The sequence below is a fragment of the Nelumbo nucifera genome, chromosome 3 (assembly GCF_055504915.1).
Source record: "Nelumbo nucifera cultivar China Antique chromosome 3, China Antique-T2T, whole genome shotgun sequence".
Taxonomy (NCBI): domain Eukaryota; kingdom Viridiplantae; phylum Streptophyta; class Magnoliopsida; order Proteales; family Nelumbonaceae; genus Nelumbo; species Nelumbo nucifera.
In genome coordinates this window covers 29055783-29079549 of record NC_142651.1, presented here as the reverse complement: position 1 = coordinate 29079549, position 23767 = coordinate 29055783, and the positions used below count along the sequence as shown (strand labels likewise).

At 36.0% G+C, this 23767-nt stretch overlaps 1 protein-coding gene across 6 annotated transcripts in view; it reads right to left on the bottom strand.

Moving 5' to 3' along the window:
* LPXC1 (UDP-3-O-acyl N-acetylglycosamine deacetylase family protein) overlaps nt 1–13834 on the bottom strand; it is a 30541-nt gene extending 16707 nt beyond the window's left edge. For 3 of the 6 annotated variants that reach the window (XM_010274071.3, XM_010274152.3, XM_010274204.3), the window contains exons 1-5: nt 13672–13834; nt 13314–13604; nt 9713–9919; nt 6710–6811; nt 5287–5351 (exon numbers count right to left, since the gene is read on the bottom strand). In XM_010274071.3, the coding sequence (XP_010272373.1) occupies nt 5287–5351; nt 6710–6811; nt 9713–9919; nt 13314–13604; nt 13672–13731 (725 nt within the window). In that variant the 5' untranslated portion in view covers nt 13732–13834. The remainder of the gene's footprint in view (nt 1–5286; nt 5352–6709; nt 6812–9712; nt 9920–13313; nt 13605–13671) is intronic. The other 3 variants (XM_010274270.3, XM_088901223.1, XM_010274013.3) reach the window with 2 other exon arrangements.
* Between the last annotated feature and the right edge of the window lie 9933 nt (nt 13835–23767).

The following is a 23767-nucleotide window of genomic DNA, read 5'->3' as shown; positions in this document are numbered from 1 at the left end:
CTCATTGAAAACTCTTGGCCTTAACCCTAACTCCTCCAAGATTTATTTAGACCCTTTTCTTCTATCCCCTTTCACTTCAAACTTCTTGTCCCCCTCAATATCTCTTTTTAATCTCTCCACTTCACTCAACTTTCTATTCTTCATCTCGCTGTCCTCTTTTTTTTTGCATGTAGGCTTTTAGATCATTCGGGTTCTTCAGCTTGCACCTTTTTCACAAACTCTGCAACTGACTCTTCCCCACTAGTTTCCCCTTTTTCTAAATTTGCACTCTCCTCACTCCTAGGCAATTTCTCGTTCCTTCTCATATTACCTCCAACAACAGCCCTTTCTGTCCCCTCCATGCTCCCTCTCTGCATTTCCTCCCTCTCCACTTCACCCAAAAGGCTCTCTATGATTTCCCATATTTTTGTCTCTCTGCAAGTTTTCTCACCCACTTCCCCCCTTGTAGACGCATTGTGGCTTTCAGACCAAGGGCTTCCAACTCTTGGTTGGGAAGAGAATCTGGAACAAGGGACACAGAGCGCTCATTAGTAGCCAAAACTGAATTGACAGAGTTGAGGGATTTACCTGGGGCAGAGATGTGAGGAGAGAGCATAGGCGAAGGAGTGGCAGTCACTTCCTTTTTTGAGAAATTAGAGCACTCTGTCTCCCCGAGTTGGGGGAAGAAAATCCTTGTCGTTGTATCAACACAAAGACCCCTTTCTGTACCCAAGTATGTACCTCTCTATGAGGTACCCTTGTTCAGCTCTGAGAAGACCCGAGCTACCTCCTTTTCGGCCTCTTGCAAAGTGCTAGAACTAAGGAAGGGCTCAGCCAAATTTGGGTTAAGATCATTCACCCGCTTCTCCCCCTCCTCCTTTCCCTCCCCCACCGAATCCCCTATGAACAAACAATCCAGGCTGAAAGAATCCCTCGTCTGCCGCACTGCCTAAACTCCCACAGGCTTTTGATCTTTCATCATAGTCAGAATCTGAGCCGTAGCTTATCCAACCTTGGTCAGCCTCTTCCTTCTCTTTTGTTCTAACTGTCAAATAGCGCGGGTTCGGGCAATCAGGAACGTTGTGTTTTTGCGCGTCGCCGGCCGGCCATCGGACCCAGCACAGAGGACGGCATCCTTCTGCCTTGCTCGGCATCTGAGCCCCTCCACAGTCGAGAGGGCAAGACCTAGACGATGATAGATGAATGTTGCCATCTATCATCGCCCCATGCCTGCCCCGCCCCACGTGATGACTTAAGGTGTGACGTGGGCTTTTAAAAAAACCACCCGATGCCTGCCCCACCCCACATGAAGGCTCACCCACTGACCCATCCGGCCCAGCCTTCCTTAAAGTCGGTTCAGACAATGACTTTGAGCACACCCGAACCTTACCCCTTTTAGCCACGTTAGCGTAGGACGGGCTACCCTCTTTAAACAATCCAACTTCAAAAAAAATTGAATTAGAAGCCTTAATAGGACAGCTTCGAGACTTGGGGCACCCCTGCAACTGTTCCCCTTCCTCTGTAGTTCGCCCACACGCACCAGGCTTTCCCGCCAGCCCCTGAAGGCCACGTGTACACCAACCTGCAGACTCGTCAGCTCCTTCAACCTATGTTCGTCTTCCCCACAGCGAGGCTTCATCTTCTGAAGCTAACCAGACCTTGTACCAGGCATCTTCTGAGAGAACTTTGAAGGCGCGCGGCAAGTACTCCGGCTTGATCCCAACAACCTTAAGTTCCACAGCTCTCAAGTTTCTTAAGTTAACCTCCAACAGAACTCCACCCAACACTCTTAACAATTTTACTTAGTATTTGATCATTCCAAAGGTTGAAAGGAAGACCGAGAAGTTTGATCAAGAAGCTGCCGACTCTAGATTCAACTTCGTTGCAAGCTAGAGCCCAGTTCTGGACCTGAATCAAACTTCCCTCTACAAGGAATGTACTGAAATTCAGTTTCTTATCGCCAGTATCTAATAAAGCTTTCTTTTCAGCAAAAGGCAACAACACTACATCTTCATCTAAGCCCAACCTCTCTACAACTACTTCTAAAACCTTTGCCCAATCTTCTATCACCCTATCTGCCACTAGGACCATCCTCTTCTCCCAGCTCCCACTCCCTTCTTCCAAAGCCATTCATCAGAGGACAGTCGAGCTAGACACCAAAACTTCAGGGTAATGCTTAAAGTAGGGCACCTAATTACAAAGGACAAAAGGATTACAACCCTTCAAGCCAGGGACTTCTTCCACTCTCCCTTCGACCTCCAGAAGAAAAGCCTGAAGATTAAAAGCGAAGGAAGCCCACCCTCTCCGCTTCTGGCCTTCCAGAATACACAACACTTGCCTTTTGTTATTACAAAACAGTTCGATAACCATTATAAACCACCCGTTTCCATACCTCTTTAGCACAGTTTTGAACCTCTTACTCTCACATGCCTCCTCTGGTAGAAGAATCATCGCCCTGCTCCCTTCTCTGATTTTCAAGTGAACCTTCCCCTTTGTCCTTCCCTGCTCGAACAGGAAAGATTTGGCTTCAATGATCAACTCCAGTCTCCATTTCCCCACCAGCTTGAACTTCCTCTCCTCTCCCATGGTTTCCCAAGCAAGGAAAAAAAAATCTCAAGATTTTTCTACTGAATTTAGAACTTTGACCAAAGATAGTAATACACCAGAAGATTTGATAAAACACTCAAGATCAAAGTTATCCCCCCCCCAACGATAAATATTTCCCTTTCCACCCAGCCAATCTCTGATCAATTCTATTTAAATTTGGCTACCAAGTAGAATGCACAAATGCTTTTACCCCAATTGGTAGCCCCAAATAAGTAAATGGAAATTCTCCTACAAGACAACCCATTGCTAGAACAATTTTCTTATTATGATAATATGATTGAGAGATATCTCCAACCTTGACCATAACAGATAACACTCTTATTCAGATTAATTTTCTGCCCTGTCAACGCCTCAAAGCATTTGAGAATTGCCTCAATTTCAAAATATTTAATAGTATTTGTATGAGACATGTTTGCAAATCCTTTTTTTCTTTTGGGGCTTACCAAGTTTGACTCTTAGACATGCATTAGATCTGGATTCCCATGTCCAAGTCCATGCAACACTGATTAGACAAATTCACATGCAACGGATCATGTAGCTCTGTGTGTAAGTACATGTAGATTAGCATTGCAAAGATTGTGATCAAGATCATGAATCATGAATACACGGAGAGTTAGTCTTGCAATGAGAGCTGCAATGACACAAAAAGAACCACCAAAACATCTATGATGAGCATTGTACTAGTTGATGAACTCGGCAATTAAACACGACCGCAGACCTTTGGGATGACTGAGAATTACTCAAATATGACAAACCCGATCCCACAAACCTGCAATGCCCTATGTGCATCATTAACAACCATTTGAAGCCTCGACAAATGGATAGGCGGCAACGACTTGCCTCATCATAGCCAACCATGTCACCCAAACACATCACTATCCTAAGAACCCTATTCCTAACACGTGACCGCGGGCAAGCTTGAAAAGGGCCATAGGCAAGATGTACCACATGAGAATCTTAAGGGAAAAGGGAATCCTTATCCTAGAAAATCCTCATTGAACACGTAGCGAAACCCCAGTAAAGCTTACCCGTTAAATACCAAAGAATCGTGATCCACCTTCCTAACGAGAAAAGTCCTTATTTGTACGCTTCTCGTTATAGCTTTAGTAGCCTCTCTATAAAAGGGGGAGAATCATGATCCACCTTCCCCCGGTCATCCTCTGCCTTTTCAAGGAGACCATCCCCTGTTGCCTTACCACCCTGCCTACATAGTGTTTTAAACACAAGGCACAAAGAAAAAAACGCATGGAATGTGAGGTGCATGCCTTCTAGAAGCAATGTGCAAAACTGCAAAAAAATGGTAAAAATTTAAAAAAAAAAAGAAAAATATTAAAAACAATATTAATTAAAATATAAACTTAAGTTTTAAAATAAATGTTTTAAAAAACCTATTATCTCAAATTAAACATAACATGTAAAACATTTAAAATGAAAAGTTAAAAATAAAGATCAAGCATAACATATTAAACATATTCAAGCATGTAAACTCATAATCTCTTTATTTTTTTCCTAATTTCATTACTCCAAGTAGCTAATGTCATGTTAACCAGTGTTTTAAAAGCGCAAGGTGAGGCGTGCGCCTTTTTAAGAAAGGTGCAAAAGTACCAAAAAAAGCTAAAAAAGATCAGAAAATTCAAAAAAAAAGCCAAAAAAAATTTAAAAATGCAAAAAATATTAAACATAATGTTGATAAAAAATATAAACTTAAATTTTAAAATAAATGTTTTAAAAAATCTATTATCTAAAATTAAAATACATAAACGTAACATGTAAAACGTATTCAAATGAAAATTTAAAAATAAAAGCAAACATATAAAGCATTTTGAAGCATGTAAAACCCACAATCTCTTTTTTTTCCTTAATTTGCTTCAAGTAGCTAATGTGATGTAAAACATATTGCATTCTTGATTCTATGAGTCGCCTTTGTACCACGCCCCTCGAGGTAAGCCCCAACAAGTCTATGTTAGGGTCTGAAATTCTTATTTCTTGCATAAAAAAATAATGATTGTATAACTTTTATTACCTTTTAAGAAGGTATTTTATTGCAATGAATGAATGAACAACATTAGCAAATAGGGGGTTCTCGGAGCTTCGGTGCCTGGGGGCGGAGCCCCTGGCCCAGTCGTTAGACTCCAAAAAAAAAAAGCAAAAAGCACAAAATTTTAAAAAGGCACATGCCTGGGCTGAGGCGCAAGGTGCATCAGGCGCACGCCTAGGCACACCAAGTGTGCGCCTAGGACCTGGGCGAGGCGCATACCCCAAAATGTGCCTCGCCTATGCACCTAGGCGTGCCTTTTAAATCACTAACGTTAACTACGAGCCATCTTTGTACCAAGCCCCTCGAGGCAAGCCCAAACAAGTGCATATTAGGGTCTAAAATTCTTAATCCCTATAAAAAAAATTTTATAAGTGTCTGTTAAAAAACTCTTTTATTAGGATGAACGAATGAACAACATTAGCAAATATGGGGTTTTTAGAGCTTTGGTAACCTCGAGGGACTTGGTCAAGGGTCCAAGGATAGAGCCCCCAACCTAGCTGCTAAGCATAAAAAAAAACAAAAAAAACACATATTTTCAAAAGGTGCATGCCTGGACTGAAGAGCAAGGTTCTTTTGATCAGCATGGATCATGTAGCATTTCAATACTTTCAAGTTTCAATTAAGACATCCATGGAAAAAAATAAAATAAAAGTGCCCCTTACCTACAAACAATGGCATTTTCTGCTGATCCACCTTGTATTAGTCCAGCCACTAATAATCTCTCCACCTGTGAGCAATTTATCTTAATACCTCAGGTTTAACCAAAACGTATGCTTAAAAGGACAGATACAAAACACAAATACGGGAAATTACTTTAGATGTTTGAGTTGGACCTAGATTTAGTGTAAGTTAATAAAACGAATGAAACTAAAACCAGAATTATATGGTGTATTTTTTGTTTCTTATTTATTTGCATGCAACTTCAATTCAGTTTAATTTTATTTTGCTTGTGATAGTGCGTGTTTTGTATAAATTAAGGAGCTGTTTGAAAGAGAAGATTTCATGAAACTAACAAGAATCATAGATTTCAGTTCAATTTATGTACCTTCCTTTTAAGTTACATTTTTGAGTTTTGTCCCCAAACTTATTAGGGGCAGAACAGCCATTAACTTGACCATTAGAAGCATATAAATATCAGTACACTGGTGAGAGTTCGATTAATCTATCACCACTTATTCCTATCATATTTTCTCTACTCTCCATTCTTTCTACATTTTGCACACAGCAACCAACTATCATTATAATTATTATTATTATCTGTGATACGTGTGATGCTCCTGAAAATAGATTTATTAGTATACTTGAAAGAAATGAAGTAAAAGAAAAAAATATAGCATAGAAAAGAAAAATATTGTAGCCTACTCTCCTTAACATTTATACTTGAGAAAAAAAATGCCAATTGCAATTATACCTCCCAATAACATAATAAGCGAATTATTAAAATACCTTTTCTAACTAAGATTCTACCTTACCATATAAGTTGGACACTTGTTGGCAACTTGGCATGACACCCATGTCAAGGCATGTCAGAGACATGATTGAACACGTTGAGTTATCTACCTTTATTCACAATTTAATTACAATCATCCACATTTGTTATATTCTTAAATTTGGTAAAATCACAGAGTGCATAAGCACATGTTTATGCACACTTGCATACATGATACATGTAAGCATATGCATAGAATAGTTCTTTCCATGTTTCTTGAGTTCAAGGCTTGTTATGTCTGATATTCCATGTTTACGTGGCATGACCTTGTGGGTGTTGCCACAACACAAACCACAGGTTTTTTTTTTGAGAAATGTAAAGCATATTTTCATTCAAACCACAGATTATTATCATTTTCTACCATTATCTAAGTATTAGAACAAGATCAAAAATGTGTGTGAGAATAAATAAAAAGCTCTAAGTTCATAAGTTGTGATATTCTACATAAAAAGCATAAAAGTTAGCAGAGAAGCATCACTCTGCCATAAGTTTTGGCATAAACCGTGATGAATCAAAAATATTGGGATGTCTTACAGTTAGAGTATTAAATATAATCTAACAATAACATCAGACTGATTGTAAAGTTAGAAATCAACCTCTTCATAAATGCAAAAGGTTCTTGAAGAAGCTATTTGCTCTGCATAGAAAGATTTGTCCATGGAAGCCAAAGACAACCACTGAGAACTGATAACAGGTACCTGCAAAAAACGAAACTACCAGGTATTATTTTCTGTGGCAAATAGTAGTTGGTCAAAAACAAAATGTTAACCCACATGCACAACTCAATTAGCATAATAGCTGTAGAAACAATTACCTAATATATGTACACAATTCATGGCAAAAATCTGATTTTATTTATTTATTTTTGGGAATAAAGAATTACATTACCAGCTGGATACCTTCACAACAAGATTACTGCAATAAAAATATGTTTCTTTAGCCTTTCAATGCAAATGGATGGAAAATTTTCAGGATGAAATATTTAGCTATGTTTTTGCCCCTTCTACAATGAAGGCTATGCTTTTCTTGCCATTTATATACAAACAAATTAGAAGAGGTGGAATACAACCATTGCAGTTACTGACAATAGCAGGAATATTTTCAGTGTTACTTTAGCTTTATACTTTATAGTATGAGAAATCTTATTGAGAACATCTGCATTAAACTTGCAAAAGAGAGCTAAAGATAAGTAGTGCACAAAGTACGTCAGCAAAGAGAGTGAGCGAGATAACCTTAATTGTTATGAAATAAATACAACCACTGCAATTACCGACACAGCACCAGAGAGATACAAAAACAAACCTAATCCATGAGATGACTCCAATTTCCCTGAAACCATCAGAATAAATTCTTTGGAAGGAGAGGTAAGATACAATCTTCTCTAGCAAAGAGTAAACCTATGAAGCATTAATAAAGCTTATCTTGGTTAAGGTGGAGTATAGGATTTTGGAAAGAGAGTTCAAAGTCTTCACCAATCACTACAGATGACATCATGAGAGGTACGCATTATGCGAATAGCGAATCTTCTTTGTTGACAGGACTGAAGAAATATTTCTTGATGTTTTGGTATATTGATTTATGGTGTAGTTAGGGTTTAAGAGAGAAGGTGAAGGAAAAAGAGAAGATGGAATCATGGGTTTTGGTTTATCTCTTTCTGACCACCCACTCACTTATTTTATTAGATCAAGTATGGAGTAAAAGACACTTCTACCCCTGAAATATAGGCAAATGACAGAATTTATTGAGATGTACATGTAATACCCATTCTGCCCTTACAAATATCTCAACACTCTCAACACCAACCCTCATGTTGGGGCAAAGATATATATCATGCACAACTTGTTAATAATCTCACATAGGCAAACCATAACAACTCCTTTAGTAAGAACATATGCAATCTTTAATTGAGTAATGATGTAGGGAGTACAGATCTGTCCAGTAAGAAGCTTCTCTTGAATAAAATGTCAATCGACTCCAATGTGCTTGGTACATTCATGCCGTATTAGGTCATGAGCTATATTAATGGTTGCCCTATTATAACAGTGCAAGCTCACAGGATAATCAGTAGGAAAGCCCATCTCTACAAGAAGTGTCTTAAGCCATAAGCTTTAACAGACCCCATGTGCTATAGATTTAAATTCAACCTCTGCACTAGATCTTTTTTCTTTTTTGGTAAATGATTGATAATTTATTCATGATAACCAGAATGAAATTACAATACAGCCTGCCCAAAGGAGAGGCACCTCTGCACTAGATCTTGCCACCGCAGAATGCTTCTTATTACACCATGTGACCAAATTACCACTTGCAAATGAACAACAGATTGAAGTAGACCTTCTATCTAATAATTATTGATCCAACCCAATCAGCATTAGGTGTGCAGTTCAATACAAAGATGCTCATGGTTAACAAACAAAATACCTCTCTCAGGTGAAGATTTTAGGTACATCAAAATCTTGTGAAAAGCTTCTAGATGAGTGGTCCTAGGGTTATGCATATACCGGCTAACCATATCGCATGGGCAATATCAAATCTAACAAGATATAAAAAAACCAGCTTCCCTACTAATCTTTAATAGAAGAAAATTTCATGGATATCCCTCGCATCAGACTCAGCTTCCTGATAAATTAGGTAGCATTGGCAAGTCCTTTTAGGAAGACCTTCCAACAGTTAAGATGGCCTAAAGACATACTGAGCTTTTTGGGTCTTGTCTTTAAAGATCAAGACCGTTTGGCAAGTATCCCAGTCTATCATGGTCTATCGGGTAGTTAAACAAAAGATTTTAGGCATGGAAAGACGGGAAGCTTCATTTGAAGCTTTCTGATTTTTGGCTGTTTCAGGTTTCCACGAACTTTATGGGACACTGGTCTTTTCGGCTTCCTGTCTTTCATTACTAAACGGAAAAAGACCATTTTTGGGTCTAACGGTCTTTGAAAAGCCCAAAAGATCTTCCAAAATGACTTTCCAAACAGGCCCTTAATCTATGGACCTAAACTGCCCCCTCAAGTTTGATCAAGAGTGTTAAATAAATAATGGGTACATATATGGTTAAAAAGTTCCATTCCTCTCATTCCATAACATAACATAAGACAGCAGATGCCTATTCCAAAGAGATGACCACAAAACAGAACTTGTGCTAAATGAATATTATCAAACAACAGATATAATATTCATTAGGTAAGTTTTCCATCTACGCATTATTCTGCTATCTATTTTTACATGTAATCATCTGCTCAGAGCAACCAAACAAGTTCCCCAAAGCTTAAAAGGCACCCATTGAAACTTGGTAGATAATGATTCTTAATTGTTTTATCATATTTTTCTTTTGTTTTTTTTTTCTCTTCAGAATTGATTCATTCAATATCATATAGCTGAAAGATTACAAAAATAAGCACAAATTTTCGTTTTCACCAAAAAAGGATAAAGGAAAATGGACAAGAAGATGGATGAAAAAGTAAGAATGATATTCCTTGTAACTAAAAACTTGATATAGAATAATGCCATAAAATAATACAGATACAAAAAGAATCAATTCCAAATTTAAATATTATAGATGTTGTCTAACTAGTTCATTCTGCTCATGTGGCAAAGCACTGTACCTGTGGGAAATTTATTCCATAAGTGATATAAACCTTGGGAGAAGGGAAAGCAACTAGAAATGAATCGCTTTTCGTCACATGAATTGGTTCAAGAAGATAAGGTGCCATTTTATACGTGCTGTTACCATCATGATCTTTCGCCACAGACAAACCAACTTGTTCTATTGCCTCAACCCATTTTCTTGATGATCCATCTAGTATAGGAACCTGTACATCAGTTAACCATCTTATTCTTCATATGCAAGGTTGAACCATAATTCAATTTCCTTAGTTTATGCAGTAAAGTTCCTACTGTCAGAATGAAATTTATGTTTACTTCTGTTCCCTGATTTCATTGGTATGACATAAATTAGCTAACTTCTTTTTTCCTAAGGGACTCTAGACTTTGAACAGCAACTGTTTCCCCCTATGATACCCAGATACTTGTACATGCCTAGTGTACCAATGTAGATCATCATCATCATCTAAACCTTACCCCAACTATATGGGGTCAGCTACATGAATCTTGTTTCACCATTACATTCTGTTTAGAGCCATATTATCATTAAATTATGAGCACTAGTGTACCAGTGTCAGATATGATACTTAATTGGATACAATAACAGAGATATTGCAAGGGTACTTCTAAACGTACTCTGTTGCATTGACAACTTTTTTTGCTGCAATGTTGCATTAACACATAAATATATAAAATGGTATGTTTTAATAAACTATGCTAAAAATATGAATATGTTAGAAATTTATCAAATTTGACAAGACATAAGTCTTCAGAAATGACATTTAGCTTTAAAAAGCTATAATATAAATACATGATTTAAGCATATTAAACAGGATACTCATTCCTGTATCTGTTTCCAGAATTTTAGTAAATGGAGAGTTGTATCCCTGTCCATCTTCATATCTGGGAGTGTTAGTTTTCCTTGTTTAGAATTTTCACCTCTTAAAGAAGAAGATAGAGAAGGCAAACTTATGATGTGTATGTTTGTGTGCGCGTGTGTGTGTGTGTGAGAGAGAGAGAGAGGAGAAGGCAAAAATAAATAAATAAAAGAGCAGAAGACGATAAGAATATATCAACATTCAACATATAGGATTAGTCCCATGGTTCCATCCTGCCACTAAGAAGAATGACGGAGAAAAAATGCCTTTCTCTGAGGCAGACCTTCTAGCTAAGCAAGAGGCACATAGGGATCAATTATTTTGGGCTCAATTGTAATTATGCTTTTTTTTTTTGAGGCAGCATCTCTCGCCTCTTTGTGGGAAACTTTATGCTGTACTCTTTGATAGTTCATCTTGATTAATCTTAATAAAATGCTTATTATTACTGATCAAAATAAAAGCCTTTCTAAGCAATGTGTTCTCCAATCATGCTTTTACAAAACCCTAAGGCCCTAACTGTCACAATTTTCTTTTATTTTTCTTTTGGGTGTATATATGCATGTTTTCTACTGCCACCAAACTTTAAACGATAAGTGGTGATCATATTTAATTTCAAATGCCTTTTTCACTGGCTAAAATATTGACTTGTTTGGAAAGGCCATACTTCTCAATTGGACAAGGGCATCTGTAATGAAACTTCAGATGTAGAGAGTCTTTTATCATGTGAAAGAAAATGGTGCTAGAAAATATTATTCTTTTTTTAATTTTTCAATTCCCCTTGACCAAAACCACCTATTTTTTGTTACTATAAGAAGTCAAAAAAACACTGTTCCTGTCTCCCTCTATTCTGAAAAAGTATCATATATATAAACAGATAGTACAGACATGAATATCTCACAAAGAAACTACATAAAAATTCAGACCACAGTTTAACAATGGAATACCTGTTACAGTCCACACATATAGACCTATAAACATTAGACATGGGAGTCAGTCAAGCATCATATAATTAAATCAGGTCATGTGAAATGATTGAACCAATCAAAAGCTTAAAACAAAGAAACAACTACAGAAACTGTAGAATTCCAACTTCCAAGTGAAAAAGCACAGCAGTTTTATGGGTTTGGAGAAGGTTGGTTCCAGTATATGCACTATAGTACATGGTTTAGAATTAGAGGAGAGAAAGTACTGATATGTAGACCTAATTAAGTTTATGTATGAGGGTCTTGGAAAACAAAGGGGTTCCAAATAGGTATATAGACCTAATTAAGGATATGTACAAGGGTACAACAACCAATGTTAGAACACCTTTGAAAGAGACGTTAGATTTTACAGTTACAATGGGTCTTCACCAAGGTTCAGTATTTAGCCCTTTATTTGCATTGATAATAGATGAATTGACTAGCCATATTCAAGAGGAGGTCCCATGGTGCATGTTGTTTACTGATGATATTGTTTTAATTGAAGAAACTAGTAAAGTATTAAGTGCAAAATTAAGCTTACGGACAAATGCCTTAGAAACAAGAGGTTTAAAAATAAGTAGGACTAAACTATAATATATGACATGCAAATTTAATAATAATTATAATAATAATAACAATAATAATAATAACAGGGGTAAAAATTGGGGTACACTTAGGATGGGAGACAAGAGATAACTCATAGTGACCTATGACCCTCCCCGGTATCTTGGTTCAATAATTCATAACTAGGGAAAGATTGAGGAGGATGTCATCCATAGAACAAGAGCAAGATGAGCAAAATGAAGGGGTGAATCCAAAGTTTTATGTGATAGGTGAATTATCACTTAAGTTAAACGAAAATTTCTATGAAACGGTTATAAATGTTATATGAAGCAGAGTGTTGGGCAGTCAAGAAAAAAATCCAAAAAATGAGTGTGGCAGAGATGTGCATGTTGAGATAGATAAATGGAAGAACTAGAAAGGATATGATAAAAAATTAGATCATTTGTAGGAACTTTAGAGTAGCTCTAAGAAGTGATAAAATGAGAGAAAGATCATCAACAGAACCCGTAAGAAGAAGTGATTTGTTGCAAGTTGAAGGGGCTAGAAGGGATAGAAGTAGACCAAAATGCACATGGGTAAAAGAATAAGAAATGATTTTAAGTCCCAATAGAACAGAATGGTGAAACAGGATTTATGTAGCCAACCCCATATAGTTGGGATAAGGCTTGGAAGATGAAAGTACTGATATAGCTAATCACACTTAATTGCTTCACATCTAAACTGTGGAAAAAGCAATTAAACGGCATCAATTTGGAGGGAGAGTCACAGACAATTATTGGTTGGAAGAAGGCAGGTGCATATAGCCCATTGTCCTTTCAGTATTGCATCATAGAGGTTATAGTTCCGGAATGCAGGATGGATATCTAGTTTAGATGGATCACATAACCATCCAGCCCCCAACGGATGTTCTTGCTAAAGAAGGGTTTTGTAGAGTTTTTTTGCATTAAGGGCAGTCACTCCTCCGGTAGAAGAATCCTAGGTTCTCTAAAGGTTCTTGGCCCTTTCCCGAAACTGGGGCTTAGACGATTGTATAATTTCTTCATTTGCTCGCATTAAAAAATTATATTGCCATTTGCAAAAAAGATTAAAAAAACACTAACCCGGCATAAATTATTGCGTTTGTAAAACATAATTATTTTTTTACAAGCGACCTCCCAGTTAAAGATTGTTTTGGTAATGAAACGATTCAGAAACTCCACCTCATCAGCCCCGACTATCTCAATCCGGCAGTTATCAACTCCGACGGCCTCCAGAGCCGAAAGTAAATGCTCGACAGTTCGAACCCTAGTTCCTTCTCTGCACAGCGTCGTACAGAGTGTCGTTTCTGTCACAAAATCTATGGACGCCGGAATTCTCGTCCGCTCACGAACAAAGAATCTTCCTTCCCCTGCCTTAGCCGGAAACAACTTCACCGTCGACAATGCCCCCGAATGGAGTGCCGTCCCCGAGATTTCGAACGTAGATGCAAGGGTTTTCTGAAGACTACCTGTCTGTAATCGAAGTCATTCAAATTCTAGAAATGACAGAAACGGAGGGGGAGAGAGAGAGAGAGATTACTTGTTTCCATGAAATTGATTTAGAAGCTCGGAGTCCGGTAAAAAGGCGCCTGCAAGTCATCTCGTATTGGAAGACGAGTGAACTGTTAACAGAACCCGACCATCGCCGAAGGAGCGCTCTGCCGCTCTGTACTCAGTGCTCTGTATGATGAAGTAATGAACAGTAGATGATGTATGTATGTACATTCTCGCATAGTCGCATGGTAAAGGCTGCAAACGAATCCGGCTTTAGTCCGATCCATTTAGGTCGGATTTGTACATCCGTTTGTCATAACCCGAATCCAGATCTTCCTTGATCCAATCCGATATGATTATTTAATAATTAATATTTATATGCTTATATAATATGATATTTACTTTTGGGTAAAATACAAAAACCTCTCGTGGAGTTTCTGACAATCATAAAAACCTTCCATGTAGTTTAATTATAATAAATACCACCCTGAACTTTTGAAAAAATCAATAGAAACCTCCCTTCTGTCACTAATCCAACGAAAAACGTTAGACCAATACATCAGTTTTTTTTAAATACCCATTCTACCCTCTTGTCGATCTATTTTTCTTATATTCTTGAACTCCATCGACCCAAGAATAGAGGAACCTTGAAGAATATTTATCATTTTCTCCTCTTTCAATCTCTCGTTCTTAAAACTCCATCAACTCAACAAAAGGTAGCAATCACCGTTGACTCTTTCAGCCCTGAAACTTACTCCAATCAAGGGAAACAACATTTTACCACCGAAGATTGTCTGGTGAAGAAGTGAGACAATGTCTATGGTTTATGCACAGGAAAACACAGATAAAATTTGAACTTTAGCTATAGACTAGAAAGTGAACTGTTGCAAGTGATTGTTCTTCACCGAAAGGTTGGTAGAGAAGTGTGTTAATCAACTTAAAGGCCGCCTAATCTTTTAATCACATCTTGGATTTACGATACTAGTTTTATAGCAGAAATGCCAAATGATGAATTCTTGGGTTTGATTGCATATCAAAAATAAAAATAATTGTTACACTGTTCAACTTTTCCCCTTGTTTTTCTTTTGGGTTTTATGTATTTATGGACACTTCTGAATGCATCTTTTTTTCTCATTTCAGTTCATACGAAATGTCATTTAATCTCTGATTTGGTTTTTGTGGGCTTCAATGAATTTGTGCTTTATTATTTCTGATTTTTTGGATTTGATGAAGCATAACTTTGTTTGGTCCCCAATTTCTTATCGATTGGCTACTGATTACTCAACTTACAAGCCAACAATGGTGTTAGTAATACCTTCAAAAGAAAACGTTAACAAATTACAACACATAAGAGGAATTGATTTCTTGTCCTTGAGAGCCTTGGTTATTTTTCCATGCAGTATTGGTGAAAAGCCAGAGACTCTGCTTTCCAAAAATGCCGAAGACTCTGGGTAACAGGGTCTCCGTTTTCTATTAGTGAAATGCAATCCTCATAGCAAGAGAAACGAGAAAAAAAAAAGCTCTAGTGAGAAATTGCTTGAGGGGGGAACTAGATATTGCAGACAAGGAAGAATAGTTGCCGGTAAAGAACAGTGGCCGGTGAAAAGCGGTTTCCAGAAAATGGGAAATACTCTTAGGTGAATGGAATATTTTGAATGATGATGCCATGCAAGTGTTTAGTGTTGCTAGGGTTTAAACTCTATTGTTTTGCTCTGAGAAAAGGCTAATAAAATCGCAAGAGTGATGTTAATTGACTGAGAGCAGTTTTAGAATTTTAATATATTTTCAATGATGTCCCAACAATTAACCAGGGGTAATTTTGTAACTTTATATGTTTTTTGTCTGGACTAGTGACGAAATGGAGGTTTTCTGATGATTTTTTCAAAAGTTCAGGGGAAGTATTTGTTAAAGTTAAACTATAAGGGAGGTTTTTATGATTGTCAAAAACTTCAGGGGAGGTTTTTGTATTTTACCCATTACTTTTTAGTATTAAAATTTTGGATTTATTATTAAACAATTTCTTAAAATATCCTTAAAAGTTCAAACCCTACTAAAAGTACCCTTGAAGAAGTTTTAAGAATGCATTTTTTTCGATTAGACAAAAAGACTCTTTTACCCTTAATTGTTTCAATTAAGGGTAAAAGAAACCAACTTGACCAGATTAAAAATGTCATTAAAAGTATTGTTATTGATTATTTAATAAAATATTATAATTATTGGTATTATTGATAAATATTGTTAATTTAATTTAATTTTGGTAATTATTAATTTAATAAATATTGTTAATAAATCATATTCATAAATTTAATAATTGTTGTTATATTAAAAATAACTAAATAATATTATTAAAACTATCATTAATGATTATTTAATAAAGGATTATAATTATTTATTATTATTAATAAATGTTGTTAATAACAATCTGACAACCAACGGTTTGACCATTCGGTTCGAACGAATGGCCCGTTATGACAACAAAAATTACAAGCAAAAAAAATTATGGAACCGTTCTGGCCATCGGTTTTTGAGTCGACGGTTCGATCATCCGATTCGAACGGACAGTCCATTCTGACAACAAAAATTATAGGCAAAAAATTGAGTGTGTGAGATCCATTAAGTAGTATCATACGTGTTATTGCATTAGAGCGTATGACTCATACGACCAAAAAAACAGAACCATTATGGCCACCGGTTTTTGGGTCAACGGTTTGATCGTTCGGTTCAAACGGGATGGCCTATTCTGATAACAAAAAATTATGGAACCGTTATAGCAACCGGTTTTTGAGTCGACGGTTCGACTGAGTGTGTGAGGTCCATTAAGCAGTATCATACGTGTTATGTCATTCGAGCTAGACCTGTTCATGGGCTGGTCTCGGGCTTGGCTTTTGTCAAAATTCTAATGGTTTCAGCCCGAAGCCTGAATCCGAGATAGTGTAAAGTTAGGCTCGAAGCCCGGGCCGTGAACAGGTCTAATTCGAGCGTGTGACATATAACCCAAAAATGGAATTGTTCTGGCCATTGGTTTTTAGGTCCGATTCGAACAGATGGCCCGTTTTGACAACAAAAATTATAAAAAAATGGCCAAAAAACATTGAATGGGTCAACGAGTTGACGGTTCGACCACTCAGGTCAATGGGTCGTTGACCGATTCAACGGTTTTTGGCCAGGGACCAGGATTGGGGTAAAACGGAACCGGTTTCTTGGACAGTACTCGGGTCGAAATGTCTATCCGTCTAAGTCAACAACGGTTTGAAAACCATAGTTTTTATGCTTTTGGATTTTCACTATTCAAAGGTTTCTTCTACTGTAGGATTTATTTGAGCGTGTGTGGTATATTCTTTTTTTTTTCATTTTCTGTTTTTGTTTTTGTTTTTTTGTTTGTATTTGGTCTTCTTCTTTAAGATCCTCCAAAACGGCCTAGGGTTTACCACCATTTTATTTCTTCGCTTTTGTTTTTTCTTTGGGTTTTCTTATGCAATTTTTTTTTTTATTTCTTACAAGACGATCTGCTTTGTCTCTTTCTTTAATTGCATGTATGTTTCGCTCCACCTCAAAGTGGAACTTTGGGCTCGATTTTCTGGTTTTTTTCCTTGGTTTTTCCAATTTGGTGGATTTACCGCCAATTTTTTATGTCTTTAAGGTCACTTTGGATTTATTTTTCAAGGTTTTGGAATCCCTTGTGATGTCCACCCTTCCCATGACTACAACTACAAATTTATTTCATCTAATTATTAACACCTAGGAAAAATGACTCGAAAATAGAACCGTTATGGCCACTGGTTTCCAGTTTGATGGTTTGACCGTCCAATTCGAACTGATGGCCCGTTCTGACAACAAAAAATAAAAAATGGCCAAAAGTCGTTGAATGGGTCGACGGTTAAACTGCCCGGATCAGTGGGCCGTTGATTGATTCAACGTTTTTTGGCCAGGGACCAGGTTTGGGGTAAAACGGAATTGGTTGCCTGGACGGTTCCCAAGCTGAACGGTCCTACTATCCGAGTCAAGTAGGAGTTCTTGGTGTGAAACAAAGGACAACTATGAAGTAGAACTCAAAACTATCACTGTATGATTGTATTCATTTATATGAGATGCTTTGCTGAAGCAATATTTAAAAAACAAACACATGATGATCTCTTTTTAGTCTTTATATGAGTTTCAAGATTTGAGTACTTATAATTGCAAAATTCTTATTGAGAAGCAATTGTCTTTTTTAATGCAGCAAATAGCAATGTTAAAATTCCATTCCAGTCCCTACGAAACAGGGCCCCTCCGCTAGTATATATCTATTAAAGGGATAGGGGTGGTCTCCCCTTTTGCCAAATGTCAACCCTTTAATATATATATATATATATATATTCTTCATTGAAAATTCTTAATGAACAATTTAATATATATGCAATCGGTTTTGGGTTGACGACTCAATCATCCAATTTGAATGAATGGCCCATTTTGACAACAAAAATTATGGAATCATTTTGACCATCGGTTTTAGGTCAACGGTTCGACCATCCAGTTCGAAAGGATGACCCATTAAGCAATATCATACGTGTGTGAGGTCCATTAAATAGTATCATATGTGTTATGTCATTTGAGTGTGTGACTCATACGACCCGAGAACGGAATTGTTCTGACCACCGATTTTTGGGTTGATGGTTTGACCGTTTGGTTTGAAAAGACAGCCCATGCAATGTCCACCAAATTTTTTTATGTGTTTAAGGTCACTTTGGATTTATCTTTCAAGGTTTTGGAATCTCATGCAATGTCGTCCACCCTTCCCATAACTATGACTATAAAGTTATTTTGTCTAATTATTGACATCTAGAAAAAACGTCCCGAAAACGGAACCATTCTGGCCACTGGTTTCCAAGTTGATGGTTCGACCATCTGCTTTGAACGGATGGCCCGTTCTAACAACAAAAATTAAAAATGGCCAAAAACCATTGAACGGGTTGACCACCCGAGTCAACGGGTCGTTGACTGATTCAACGATTTTGACCAGGGACCGGTTTTGGGGTAAAACGGAACTGATTGCCTATACGGTTCTCGGGCCAAACGGTCCTACTGTCCGGGTCAACTAAGAGTTCTCAATGTAAAACAAATGACAGCTATGAACTAGAACTTAGAACCATCACTATATGATTATATTCTTTTATATGAGATGCTTTGCTAAAGCAATATTTAAAAAACGAGCAGATGATGATTTCTTTTTAAGTCTTTATATGAGTTTCAAGACTTGGGTACTTATAATTACAAATCTTATTAAAAAACCATTGTCTTTTTTAATGTAGCAAATAGCAATGTTGCAATTCCAGTCCAGCCCCTGCAAAAGTAGGGACCCTCCGCTAGTATCATGTATTTTAAAAAATTAAAGCGAATATGGATTAAATCTAAATCCAATCATAGTCTATAAGGATTTGAATTCAAGGTCTACAATCGGATCGGATTCGAATGGAAATTTTCAATAATTGGATTGCATTCAGATTTTGCTAAATCCAATTCAGACATGATCGTCCATTTACAACCCTGGAAATATCCCTACTACTATATATTCATCATGCTAAAAAATATATGTGATAAAAAAAAAAATATTTTTACTATTGATGGAAATGGAACACAGATATTAAGAAAAAAATATAATTAGCATTAATGGTTCAATTTGGTAGGTCACCGTGTTGTTGATGAAGTTAATGGACCCAAAGTCTGGTGATAGGCCAACCGATATGACCAATTGATTTGATTATGGGGCAAAAACAATGTTGTAAAAGTTTATTGGAATTAGATTTCCTTCTCAATCAGATAATTCAACTTGTGTTGTCATAAATTAAATAATAAAATAGAAATATAGAAAATGTTATAAATTTTTAGTATATTATATATTTGTCATATTAGACAATAACATATAAAAATGAAAATTATTATTATTAATGATGGAAATAGCTAAAATGCAAAAAAAGAAAAGAAAACTAATGTCTTATCCAGTTGTTTGTTCAACCAATAAGGTCATTTGGTTTTATTATTTGCAACAATGATTTTATTTGAAATATTAAAATAAAGTAGAAGTAAAAAGTTTTCAATTACTTTACTTTGTTATATGAAGTTTGATAGACCATTAAAATTTTTATCATAACCATTTGAAATTGCCACATGCAATGCTTGTTTACCTTTTTTCTAAAAGACCAGGTGGACTATGTTTAGATTCTGAAAAACATACTGTCAATGATGATATATTACAATCGTTCTTTCTGAATGTCTTATTTTCCCCCAAGTAGATCTCTTTGAAGAAGGCATGAGCCCGCAACTACTGTTGTATTTGAACAGCAGCAACCCTGTTCAAATGTTACTCTGTGTTTGAACAATGACAACCTTATTTAATGTAACAAAGTGGTGAAAATATACTGATTCAGTGGGTACAAAGTTTGTATTGGCACCACTGGTTCTCTTTTTTTTTTTATTTTTTCTTCTAATTTCAGGATTTAAGATAATTCGGAAGAGTTGCATATTGAAATGGTTGAATTATATGTAACAGAAGTCAAACAAGGACTCTGCCCCTATGCTTTCTCAACGTTTTTTATAATATATAATGGCATTCGTAGTTCTGTTTTCTCATTTTAAAAGAGTATTAAGAACTAAATCTATATAAAACGATTGTTTAAACACCTAATGCACCTGCTGTGTTCAGCTACGACACTATAGATCGAAACGGGTCAAAGAGACGTGTTAAGTGGGTCGGATTATCCACCACACGATCCGTTTAACTAAAGCGACATGTTTGATGGATCGGGTATTGGTTTACCATTAACAGTTCCGACCCATTTTGTAATTTTTAAGTAGTTTTGGATAATTTATTATTTTTTGATAATTGTAAGGCAATTTAATGTTTTTTGGTAATTTTCAAGTGATTTCTGGTCATTTGGCGTTTCATGCATCGGTGGGGTCCCGATTTCTGAGGCATGCCCGATTTTTTAATAATCGGCTGAACCAAACAATGAGATACAAGGGCATATGTTGAAACGCCTATGTGGATCCGACGTGGCACCATTTTTTATGAAAAACGACCACGGTTCCAAACATCCCCTTATTTTTTTATTTTTTGGGTAATTTTTTGTATTTTTAACTAAAAAATTAATTAAAATGATAAATATTTTTTTTGTAATTTACTATTTTGGGTAATACCAATAACTATTTTTATACAAATTAAATAATATTTTAATTTTTACTAAAAATAATTTTTAGGTAAAACTAAGAAACAATTTTCTGTAATTTTTGGAATATACTGTTTTTAGGTAATTTTTAGTTATTTTACTGTTTTTTCTAATTTTTTAGTTATAAATATTACCAATATAATTTTCATGAATAGCTAAAAATACCAACAATATTATTATTTTTTAATAATTAATAATTATCATTTTATTAATAAATAAATCATACCAAAATTAATTAATTAATTTCGAAATTAGTTAAAAAAATCCCAAAATTCGATTAGAAATCTATTATTTATATTCATGATTAACTAAAAGTTACCAAATATTACTATTAAAATAACAAAATTAGTGTTATTAATATATAACCGTTAAAATTAGTGTTATTAATTATGTACAAAAAATAATTAATTACTTTCATGATTAATTAGAAAATGCCAAAAATTATTAATGTTTTTAATAATTAATAATATTATTTTTACTAATCATTTCTATTATTAATATTACCAGAAATATTTATGTTATTGATAGTAATATTAATAATGGTAATAAGTTTTATAAATTAACAATTATCAAATTTAAAAATTAATAATTGTTTTCATGATTATTACTGCTAATAAATTAATATACCAGAGAAATTATAAGAAGTATATTAAAATTAGTAATAGTTGTAATAAATTAATAACTATAAATTAAAATTATTGGTGTTAATTATGTTAGTTGATGAATTCGTCTTTTAGTGTTTGACTTTTGCTTCACTTAAATTTATGTTTTGAAAACTGTTGTATATTTATTTTAAATTATTGTTATTTAAAAAAATTTGTTGTTAGTTAAATTTATCTATTAGTGACATAAATAGATAAATTATTACAAATTAGAAAATAATTTACAACAATTTTAGATAAATAAATAAACAAAATTACCTTAAATGTGTATAATTTAGCAACAAAATACTAGTAATCTTCAAAAAATGCGTTAGATTTCCAAAAATCTTCATAAATTACCATAAATGATGATAAATTACTGGCAATTAGCAAAAGTTATCATGAGTAATAGAAATATCCAAAAAATTGTAAAAAATATAGCACAAAATTATATTATCAGTAAATTCCACAAAATATCAAAATTACCGTGTCCTTGAAATAGTAGAAATCAACACAAAATTATTAGTAAACTAGCAGGGACTTGTCATTTGCATGGGCTTTGTCAAAAGAATTTGAGGCAAAGGGAGGTAACGGTGTATCTTGGGTGGGCCCGACTTAAGTCTAACCTAGATTAACCAAAGCTTTTGCACAAGTTGGACTTAAGTTTTCAAACTTGGAGATGGACTACGCCAGAAAATTCATATCTAATTTAAACTCATGTTGGGCATGGGTAGCCTAAGCTTGACCTGACCCAATTTGAGCTTGCCTAACATTTTATGATATACATATCTACATATTATCAACATATTTTGCTTGGAAATTAGGCTACACAACTCAACATGCCTAATCCCAAGCCCAACCCAAGATGTTGGGTTAAGCTCGAGTTGGGCCTAAGTTGGAAAATTCAAATTTAAGCTTGGTTTGGTAAATTTGGGCCTTGGTTAGTAAATTATCCATAATTATTGTTATTCCATTTTTGTTATTTATTAGTAAGTTACCAGTAATTATTGAAAAGTACCGGTAATTTTTCTCTTACCAACCTAGGTCCAACATGAGATTAACCCAACATCTTGAGTTGGGCTTGGGAATGGGTGTGTTTAGCTTTGTAGCCCAATTTTTAGGTGGAATATATTGATAATATGTATATCATAAAATGTTGGGTAGGCTCAAATCGAGATTGGTTGGGTTGGGCTACTTGATACCTCAATCCAGATCCAAACTAGGTTTAGGTTAGGCTTGAGATTTTTGGCCAAAACCCTATTTAAATTTCAAAAAACCCAAACCCAACCTATGAAAAAACTTTTATTGAGCCAAATCGGGCTCAAGTTGGGCCCACCCAAGTTGCACCCCTAGCTCCTTTTGGCTCAAGTTCCTTAACAAGGGGAAACTGTCCTTCGAAAGGCTCTGCTCAGGTCAGTGAAGTCTATGCAGATCATCCACTTTTCATTGGCCTTTTTGACCATCACCACATTCGCCAACCAATCCAAGTATGTCACTTCTCGGATGAATCCAACATTGAGCAGTTTTTGCACTTCTTCGCTGACCACTTGCCACTATTCTGAGGCAAAGCTCCTCTTCTTCTACCTCACGAGTCAATAGTGCGGGTCGGTATTCAAGTGGGTGATGACCTTGGGGTCAATCCCCAGCATGTCTACTACTGATTAGGCAAACACATCGACGTTGTCTCTAAGGAGTTGCACAATGTCATCTCAGAGGCAACCTTCTAGGAGATATCCTACTTGGACCATCTTCTCGGGGTTATTGCTGGACAGGTGCACCTAGACAAGGTCCATGCTTTTTGTGGTGAGCGTTTCAATGGCGTATGGTCTCACTTTGCAAGTTGTCAAGTAATATTGCGTCGCAGTTCTCTGGTTTCCATGGGTTACACCCACTTTGTATGGGGTTGGGAACTTCACGATCAGATGGTACGTGGAGATTGAGGCTCGTAGAACGTTCAACGTAGGTTGGCTGAGGATGGCATTGTAGGGGAACAAGACGCGAACGACGATGAAGTCTACCATCACTATGGTGGTGATGAGGTCGTTGCCTATTAGCAGTGGTAAAGTGATTTTCCCCTGGGGTATCAGTGAGTCTCCGGAGAATCCCACCAGGGGGTGTTAACTGGCGTCAGACGGTCCTTCCCAATGTCGAGCAATTCAAAGGCTTCTTCAAAGAGGATGCCAGTTGAGCTTCCTGTGTCCATCAATATGCGTCAGATCTCAAAGTTAGTGATCTTGGCAGTTATCACAAGGGCATCGTCATGCGGTGTCTAAACCCCCCTGAGATCGTCGTCAGTGAA